Here is a 10,051-nt window from a genome sequence, read left to right on the forward strand (position 1 = left end):
ACAAGCCAGATAGCTGATGTCTTTAATTTGGACTTCAGTGACTTCTTCAAGGTATAAGGAAATTATGGTTCAGCTGAGATGTGAATGTATCTGTAGCGATAAATTGCCATCTTCTTTCACCAGCCAAATACCATAACCACAGGCATGCCTGTTTCTTTCCAATAAAGCCATCCCAGTCATGAAAAATGGTCTTTTCCTAAACAGCTTTTCCAGCTTAGCTGTCTGGTTCACAAGCCCTTGGAGCTCTGAAGCAGATTAAATCTACAAACACAGACATAACTTTTGTTTATGGAATGGGAAAGACTCAAAGAGGGCTCTAAGTAATGGTCAGGAGAACAGGATAGGCTAGTGACATCAGTTAAAGGGCTTAAGTCAAAGAAATATTATTTCTAAACTCTGAAAATAGCTATTATGGTAAAACGCTTCTTTCCCATGACACTTTGTAAACATTAAGTAAATACATAAGAAATAAATTCTAAGTTATTAAGACCAATGGTGACAAAGTAATGCTTTTAATGTTATTTTTCAAAACACTTTTGAAAGTATTTATTTGAAATATCTAAAAAGTTTAATTGTATTCAGTTTTTATAGTTATAAAATTTTGAACACTCTTGTGCATAAAATAAAAAAAGCTATGGCATTTCTGAGTGACAGCCAAATAAACGACAAACAGTTTCACCCTTCATGTAAGTATCCACTAAGAGGTATACAATCGAGATTGAACCGTACTTGTATTCTTAATTCATTAGTGGAACTTGAAGGCCCTCTTCTGGATTACAAATTACTGCATGGCCAAGCAAAGTACACAGAAATGACAAAGCTAACCAACATTATGAAAAATATAAATATCTTAAATATATTTTATTCATGATATTTCCAACTTCATTTTCTGGTTTTCACTTGTATCTGCCCATCTCGGTTACTATAATTTAGGAGCTGAGAACAACTTCTTAATGGATCCTTTAAAAAGAAAGTATTTCTTACACTGATAATCACAAGAGGAGTGGACATCTAAAGAGAGTTGTGGAGAGTTTCTCCACAACTTTGTATGAAGGCGCTGTGCAGCCAAGTGATATTTGCTTATCCTTATTAAGCAACAGCACACACAAACAGACACATGATTGTGTGTAGGTCTCTGTCTACACAGGTATGTGACTTTCAGAAATTACCTCTGAAAATCTGGCTTGTGCTAAGGTAGAAAAAAAGGAGGAAACATTTGCAATGGTCTTAAGTCTTCAAGGACTGTACAATGCCTTTTGAATAAATACATACACACAGACTGTAAATGACTTACAAATGTAACATTCCAAGAGAATTACTTGCTTGCCTAAGCAAACATTTGCTATTGAAAAGCAAGATGCTTCTCCACAAACAGAAGGAAAAAAATATTCTAGAATGTGCTGTACAAAAGCACCATTTTAAGAGATACATCTGTAAAAGAGTGGACTTGAACCACCAAATTTCCTCTTTCTAAAAACAGCCATTTATTCTTTTGTTTTGTCATAATAACAAGAAATCATAAATATAGAAATGCAGGAGCAGGTATTAAGTATCCTATTAGTAAAAACTCTGTAGAGAAGATGAAACATAGTTTGATTGAACTGCACATTTTAAAAAAGCAGCATGCTGAAGAAACTTCCACATAACATTTCTTGGTAAGTTTCTGTGTTCCACCAGCACAGGGCTACTGACGACGATCCTTTTTCCGTACTTTTGATTTTGGTGCTGCCAAGAAACAGGAAAGGAGAATCATCATCAGAAGTGAATTACAGTAATTCCAGTGCCAACATTCTTTTAAATTAGGTTGGGATCAAAATGGATGCATTAATGTAAAACCTACCATTGGGATTTTCTTGTCTGTAGAAAGCTTTTAACAATTGCACTGCTTCTTCAGCACGATAGCCAGAAGAGCACTGTTCAAATTAGAATGATGTTAGTGACCACATCTGAGAGTAACATATTCCATGCTTCACAGTAATGCCTTGAGTACAGATTTTAAACAACTGAACTGTCCACTAAGGGGTCAAAAATCCCTCTTTTCAGGTTTAATACCTAATACATTTGAAAAACACTATGTTGAGGCTTAGTAGAGTAACTCCCCTAATAACTTAATATAAAGCAAAACAAACTCTCTTTAGTAAATCATGTAAAATTTTTATGCAATCTACAATTTGTTTCTTATTTATGTGTTTCCAACCTCCCCTACTCCACAAGCACTTGGAAATATAAGAGACATACACTTAAGTATTTGCAGATAAGATTTCTGACAGAAACACTCATCCACATATATACTCTTTATTCCTTTCAGAACTTTTTGGTCCTTCTAGTATACTTTTCCAGGCCATGAACACTAATGACAAAGCATTTAAATGTCACTCATGCTAAATAAATCTGCACCCATGCTAGAAAGTAAGTAGTTACTCCTATACATTCCATGGCAGCTGCCTACAGAAACAAAGGATTCATAGTATCAAGAACCTTCTCCTTTCTGTCTTCCGAATGTATAAAAAAAATTAAATACCACATGTCAATGTTAGCAACTGAACACTCTTACAGTACTGACTACACCAATTAATTCAGATGTTAGCCTCACTGACACACTGACAGAAAGATGCCTAATATGTTTACAATGGAGTGCCAAACAATATTGTCTTGTTGACTGAAATTCTTTCAGCCTTGAGCCTTTAGAGCTTATTTACAATGCTGAAATACATTACTTGTTTTTTACATTCATGTGCAAAAGTACTCCAGGAATCAGTATCATTGTATAATGCAAGATCAAGTATACCTGTGAATAATGTAATAAATAAAATGCTATAAATACTCTCTACTTGTACGGGTACATAGGTAGTATCATGCTGTAAAGCACCTAGATTTATTTATCCTCTACCTCCACTGAATGCTTGTCCAGCCTTTATCACATGACAAAGAAGCCTAAATCACTCTAGACACTGTTCAGTCTTTCAGAATCCCTACTATTCAGAAAGTTTTCTGATACCTAAACTGAATTTCCTCTGCTACTGTTGCAGTTCAGATTTAAATTGGGATTTGCACTACATGAAGTAAGTCTAAGCTAATACATTTTACCTCATAAGCACAAAGACTGAAAACAAAAATACAGTAATTTCCAGCGGCTCAACTAAAACCCAGTGATTTTGTAATTTGCTGTTACTCGACCTTTATTGATTATGTGTTTGTACATTCTGCAGCTTAAAATAATTTTCCCTCGTCTCTTCCTGCAGCATATACTTACTAAGTATTACACATATTATAGAGATATTTAATTCTTACCCTGTTCCACAAGCATAATACTTTCCCTTACTCTTTGACACATCCTTTTAAATAATTTAAGACTGTCATCAGGGTTTTCCTCATTTTTATTTACTTTATGGACCTATTTCTTTTAACATTATTTTCTTATTAAGCCAAGTTTACTTGACTTCGATCATCTCCCACCTGTGTCCTCTTAAAGTGATGTGTAACATTCTCAAAACTTAGTAATGAAGCCAGGCACGGTACTCTAGCTGGAAAACAAAGGGAACCATTTTACAGCCTACTTCAAATGGGTCTCCTGAGTCCACCATATCATCGGACGAGATGCTCAAAACGGAGCCACAGCCTCCAAATCGCTCGTTTCGACAGCCATACACGACCCGTGGAATTTATGGGAGTGAGTCAAGGTATTAAGTGAAAAACAAGCAGGAAGTACAGAAGCCTGATCTAGACAGTCATCAAATTTCCTAAAATGTGCTTGTACTCTTCAAACTAAATTAGTCTGAGCTACAACTCCTCCCTCATAAAATCGGAACTTACTTCCGAATGATGTACGATGTATTGCTGAAGATGCACATCCAGCCTTTCTCAGAAAAGGGGAAGCATGAATCCCCAAAGCAAGGGAGTGCAAAGACATGGTTTACTGATTGATAAAAATTCAAAACTGAACACTGAACTTCACTTAGCTCATTTTACATGCTAACAGACATCTCTAAAATGTGTTTTTAATCTGTAAGAGCATTTGTTTGCCATAACCGCACCATCTCTCTTTCACTCTTAAGTGTCTCACTATTCACCATGGAGGCGGGTGCACACCCCCAAACCACCCCTCACAGCTTTCCCTGACACCGTCAAGCCTTTCTTTGTGGGGTCACTGCCAAAGGAGTAATGGTTTGACACAGAGTTTCCCAGTGTGAGACCATGAAAGGATACTCATCAAGCGAATGGCAGCTGCGCACATGATACAGGGCTCTACAGTTACATACAACACCAGCTGTGGAAACACTTCCCTGTAATTCCTCTTGTGTTGCTTGCACCAGTCAAGGACCTCGTCGATTGCCACCATTTCTGCATGGCGAGTAGGCTAAAAGAAAAAGTAAGTATTTTCTTAGAAGTTTGCATTTATTTACTGTTATAGAAATAATGTAATGCTCTGTGCTGGTTCAAGTTGCAAAAGAAATTTCATACCACCCAGACTGCAGAAAAAATACTCAACCCAAGAAAGACAATACTCAGCCCCAACTTCTCGTGTGTTGCACACAAGATCTACAAGTGCCAGTTTTTTCTTCCATTTTTTCCGAGGCAGAGGAGCATGCTCAGAAGTTCTCTCTCAGTCACGCCAGCACAAGCCATGAAAGCTGTGCTTGAGGCTTAAGGGACACGCAAAGCCCACTGGCACAACTGACGTAGCCTGTAGCCCACTCTACTTCCAAAAGCAAGAATACAGGCTGGATTACTTTCTCTGGAAATATTAACAAAGTGCTCCTCTCTGGTACCTTTTCCTCCCTCTGACAATATTACTGTGCTCGCAAGGAATGAATACACTGTGAACGTACAACAATTTCAGTATGTTTCTGCAACTGCCTGGTGTGCTCTGTACACAGCATTTTCAGTTTGCCTCATGTTTAATGCTGCCTGGGGATACATACATGCACAGTAAGTCCCTTAAGTAACAGGCAGGGATCTCAGCATATGACTGATTACAAAAAGACAAAAGGAATATTAAGTTCTCCTTTTTTATTCAAGATAACTGAGGGATTAGTACCTCAATATCTGTGGCACAAAAACCTGAACAGAAGTGTCATCTTTAATTGCAGAGAGACCAAAACAGTCATTAATGTCCCAGTACCTCTCTGAAATGTCTGCAGCAGTGTGTTACACCAAGGAAATGTCACAGAAAAAAATTCAGGAAGTAATAGTTTTGAAAGGACTCTTCAGTTAGAGCCCTGTGCTTATTTGAATTAAGACTATTAGTATTTTCCTTTTTTTTTCTATCTATTCTGAAAAAAAAAAGGAGGTTTTTGACACAATCATTAGAGTAAGACAATCAATCCAGATTATACTTGTACTTCTGTTTCACATGTCCTTATATGACCCTTGATAGCTTCCTCCGAACACATGAACTTGGGTTAATGTTTTAGCACTGTGAAAACTAGTGGTGATTCCACTGAGGTGCTCTACAATACATGGCAAAAGACTCTTAACTTACTGCTATGTTTAATACTGTTCAAAAAAATTTTAAAACTCCTAGAAAGGCCATGCAGCTGCTGCAGGTCCTGACAGCTTCTGCAGTAATAGAAGACAGCCACACAAATGACATTACACTAATACAGAACATCACTACACACCAGTGTACCCATATCTTAAGTAATAAGCACTGGTTTGGTCATCTCATGTCTTGAAGACACAGGAACATCAGGACAAATTCATCTCAGGGTGAGAAAGCATTATCCAAGTTACAGAACAATCTCCACTCAGAGACTGATTAGACTGTGGCTCTTAACAGATATAGTCATTAGTTTTCCAAGTAAAAAGGACTACAGTAGAGGTTTTTAAAATAATCAAGAAAAATGTGGAAAAATCACAGTTATAACAAGTCAGCACCCAATGAAATTATCAGGCAGCAGATATAAAACAAAAGGAAGTACTCTTTCACAAATCATATAATTATATTGTGAAACTCATTGCCACAGGATGCTATGGAAGCCAAAAACATAAATGAGTTCAAAAAAGGTTTAGACAAATTCATGGAGGACATGTGCACCAACAACTATCAGGAACAATGATCCAGATATAGTCTTGGACACTGGAAGTCCCTAAGGTATTCCCTTTCAGAAATGGAAAGGATGTGCAAGGGGAAGGTTTACGCTACTCCTTTCTCGTTTCTTGAGTCCCTCCTTATGCACCTCTTAAAGGTCCCTCTCAAAGACAAGATAAAAGGGAAAAACTGACCTTCTAGGTCTGTCTTGAGATTTTGGGGTTTTTTTTAAACTATGACTAGATAGCTTTTTTTGACTTGCTGTGCTTGCTGTGTATAAAATAACACAGAAGTGTGATTATTTTAATTTTGAATCACTAATTCAATTCATAAGCTTAACTTGCCAAATGTTACACACTATTTCAAAGACAAGAAAGCAAAAGCAGGTTAAGAGTAGCAAGGGAAAATTAATTGTTTATAGAGTGGCAAATGGTGTACTAAGGGAAAAAAGCTGACTCAGTGGGGTAAAAGCCTTGACAGTGCCCCAAACTGTGGCAAACGTTTCACAGACAAAGATATCACCACTGCACTAAAAGGATAACTTTTCAAATTTTTGACCTTAATTAACAAGTGAGGGTAAAGGGGGGCAAGCTCAAAGTTCTATGTTATCTTGTGGCTCCACTACACAATCCTTCATTTTCAACTATCCCATACTGTGCCTGCAAGATGCTACAATGACCCAACAGGACAGAACAAAGAGGAGATCTCTGTGTGTATCAACAAAGGACCTAAGACAGAACATTTTACTGGGAAGTGAATGATTGCATCACATGTGGGAATAAAGATATCAAAAAACCACTTCTAGCTGGGAAGAGTCACATATGCCATAAGGGAGAAAATTTTCAGGTTGTTCTGAGGCAAGACTGTAAACAAGCATGTGTGGGAGCTGCCAGAGGGAACATAGCACTGACACAAGTCTGTGAATGAATCTCCAGGCTGTCTAAGCCCAGTGTCTTACACAGACATTTGCTGCACTGTTGCCCAATGAAGACAAGTAGTGTCGTGTCTAAAAATTTTGAAATGCTGATGCCACAGCCATGCTCCTAAAAAAATAAAATAAACCAAACACAGCTGTATACAAACTCCCTTCTCCCAGAAGCAACTTCTCCCAGAAGAATGCAGTGATCAGTACTTTTGCAAATAACTTCCACAGAGTAAGCAGCAGTATTTCTGACATTAACGTGTTCTGCTGTGGATGTGGCAGGATGCACGGTAACAGGAGACAGCCTGAAAACACTGGAGTTTTTGGCAACTGAATTTTTTTGCTAAAATGAGCAGTTTAGGAACATAATGAAAGAGGGCATGAAGAAGACACTACCTGTTCCTAATTTCAGCCCATTACGTCAGAGGATGCAGGGACCTGCTTAAGGAGAAGACAGAATTTATTTGACACAAGGCTCGGAGGCAAGCTGATTCCTGACCAAAGGCAGAATTGCAGGGAAGGACTGAAGTTCTAACTGGGTATATGATCACTTTTTCAATGCAGGAACAAAGTTTTCATGAAGTTAAAAAGGTCAGTATGTTATACAGCTGCATTTTGGAGGCCAGAAAGCTGCTGCCAGTCACACAGCAATGTTTGGATGCATCAAGGCATCAAAGTATTGCATGAGCGAAACCTTCAGAACAAACAGAGTCACTGTAATAAAAACCAGGAAGGACAGGTGTCATACAATCCTGACACCTACGGGTGCAGGAGGGCCTCAATAGTAAAACAGGCAAGATAACAAACCTTTTAAAGCAGTGTTATAAAAACTAGTCCTTACAAAAGGTAAATTAAAAACAAACCCAGTAAGGTAGCTGACACTAAATTAACCAAGTAACTTTCTTTGACAAACATTTTCTCTAGGCAAGAGAAACACCAGTCTCTCTGGACATCTCTAGCGCATCTGGCTGCTAAACGGCATAAATGTTTTCAGTTGTATCACTGGCATTATCTGGAAAAACCCCTACAGAAAACAGCTGATGATGTGATGTCTTTTGTATGATGAAAAGACATCATGAGAAGTGACAGTGTGAGAGTGTCATTCAGCAGGTGGATGGCCTTCTAGATGGGAGTAAAAAAAAAAAAAAATTTCAAAGTAACCAATGAAGAACAACAAAACAGCATAAAAGACCAAGGAAGCTCCAGAAAAGATGGGTGGACTTTTTTCCAGGGAGAATGTGAAGTACTATTGTTATCAAACAAAGCTAAAGTCCATCTGGAATAAAATACAGAGTTCTGGTTAAGTGAATTCAAGAAAAAATGAATCAAAGATGAAACTGCTATGTAAAAGAATTATTATAATGAACACAGAAAGCAAGCCTGTCTTCTGAGAGGAAATTAAACAGCTGGCTTGGGAAAAACAAACGCTGAAAAGGAATAAGACTTTAAATGCATCCAAGCTATTTAAAATAATGGATGATGCTGGCACAAGAACAAGGAGATATAAACAGAACATAAAAAGTTCAAAACTGGAAATCAGACTTTTTTTTAGCCATCTGAGGAAGAATATTCTGGAGAAGTCAATATAAGGTGTGATAAGAAATTAGTTTTAAAACAGACCTTGACATTTATGTCTGCTGGAACTGCCACAATGGTTCAAGAGGATTGTTTTTTTACCCCAGGATGGTCCTTAAATAATGCCAGAAATCATTAGGCGAAAACTGAAAACAATTTTCTACATTCACATTTCATAACAAGTACTTCTTTCAAGCTTACATTTTTTTTTTTTTTTCAGACTACATGGAGCAATTACATATCTGATAAAATATTTAGAAGCACTAAGTACCCAGCATTTCCTATCACTATAATATAAACATTTATGAAAATTGAGCCACAAAAGAGCTGAAACTTGAGCTAGGCAGCAATTCAAAAAAGAAGCTTGGCTTTCAGAAATATTAACAGATTACTGTTTCCAAAATCCAGATGATTTTTTTTTAAAACCAGGCTACTTGCATTTTAGCATTTACCTTCAGACAGCCCTGACATCAAAAATGCCTGAAAGTTTTGCTGACATTTTTAAGTTAATTTTGATTTTGTTATCAGTCTTGTCAGTTATGTTCTGTGTTTTTACTAACATGTGATTTCTACACAATATTAATATCTCTGGCATGATTTTCCCAAGTGTCTGCTTCCCCACAGTGTAACATGAGATATCTAACTTCTCCGTCATCTGGCTTTCTCAAAGCTGTATTAGAATCCTCTTAATACATCACAGATTGTCCTGCAGAACAAATTACTACAATGATTAATCTTCACTGTTACAATTTTGAACTTAAAATACTCATTTAAACTTTTTACTATGTTTTCAGATTTGAGACATCTAATATAAATTACAGACAGATCCTGCAGTCAGATTAATTTACACAAAACTTCCAGTTGTACAAAATCCCTGCTGGCATTAATGGGTCTCTCAGCGCCAGATCTTACAGCTAATTTGATGGTTAAAGTTGCAACAGGTCTAAAATCTACAGGAATTAGCTTTTTGTTCCGGCCTGTGGACAGAACTTCATCAGGAAAGGCTGCACGGTCATTTCTCACTCTCAACGCCCGGGTGACTTCAGGAGAGCACGTCTGAGACCCAGCGGCGGGACAAGCGCGGGGCAGCGGCGGCAAAGGCACGGCGTCCGCGGGCCGACCTTAACTCACGTTCTTCGTCTCGTTGACCTCGTTCCTGCCCCTGCCTATGACCTCGCCCTCGTAGACCAGCAGGCAGCCCACGGGAACCTCGCCTTTCTCCAGCGCCTCTTTAGCCTGCGGGACAGACAGACAGACAGACTCGCGAGAGGCACAGGACAGCCTTACAGCAGCGGGAGAGCTTCCGCCGGTTCCCATTCCCCCACCCCGCCGGCTCTCCCCGCTGCCGTGAGGGTGCCCGGGGCTCCCCGGGGTTTCCCCCGCGGGTCAGCGCAGCCCCGGCCCGCACTGACCACGTCGAGCGCCTGGTCCATCCAAGCCAGCACGGCCGCCTCCGCCGCCTCCGCCATGCCGCGCCCGGGCGCTGTTTCCGGGGCACCGCGGGCGGTGCCGCCGCCGCCTCC

General features: G+C 38.9%; 1 protein-coding gene across 1 annotated transcript; it reads right to left on the reverse strand.

Moving 5' to 3' along the window:
* Nucleotides 1–582: 582 nt before the first annotated feature.
* ADAT2 (adenosine deaminase tRNA specific 2) lies at nt 583–10,048 on the reverse strand. The gene is made up of 6 exons (XM_040060402.2): nt 9,941–10,048; nt 9,660–9,764; nt 4,207–4,357; nt 3,558–3,664; nt 1,841–1,913; nt 583–1,725 (listed from the first exon to the last, which is right to left on the reverse strand). The coding sequence occupies exons 1-6, from the start codon at nt 9,995–9,997 to the stop codon at nt 1,685–1,687; spliced, it is 534 nt and encodes a 177-aa protein (XP_039916336.1). The 5' UTR covers nt 9,998–10,048; the 3' UTR covers nt 583–1,684.
* Nucleotides 10,049–10,051: the final 3 nt, after the last annotated feature.

The sequence above is a fragment of the Hirundo rustica genome, chromosome 3 (assembly GCF_015227805.2).
Source record: "Hirundo rustica isolate bHirRus1 chromosome 3, bHirRus1.pri.v3, whole genome shotgun sequence".
NCBI classification, from domain to species: Eukaryota; Metazoa; Chordata; class Aves; order Passeriformes; family Hirundinidae; genus Hirundo; species Hirundo rustica.

Bases quoted from the DNA above. Each gene is read 5' to 3' on its own strand.
- ADAT2 (XM_040060402.2), bottom strand. From the start codon at position 9,997: ATGGCGGAGGCGGCGGAGGCGGCCGTGCTGGCTTGGATGGACCAGGCG. The intron at 9,765-9,940 runs GTCAGTGCGGGC...TCTGTCCCGCAG, and splicing joins TGGACCAGGCGCTCGACGTG to GCTAAAGAGGCGCTGGAGAA. The intron at 3,665-4,206 runs GTATCCTTTCAT...ACTCACTCCCAT, and splicing joins AGCTGCCATTCGCTTGATGA to AAATTCCACGGGTCGTGTAT.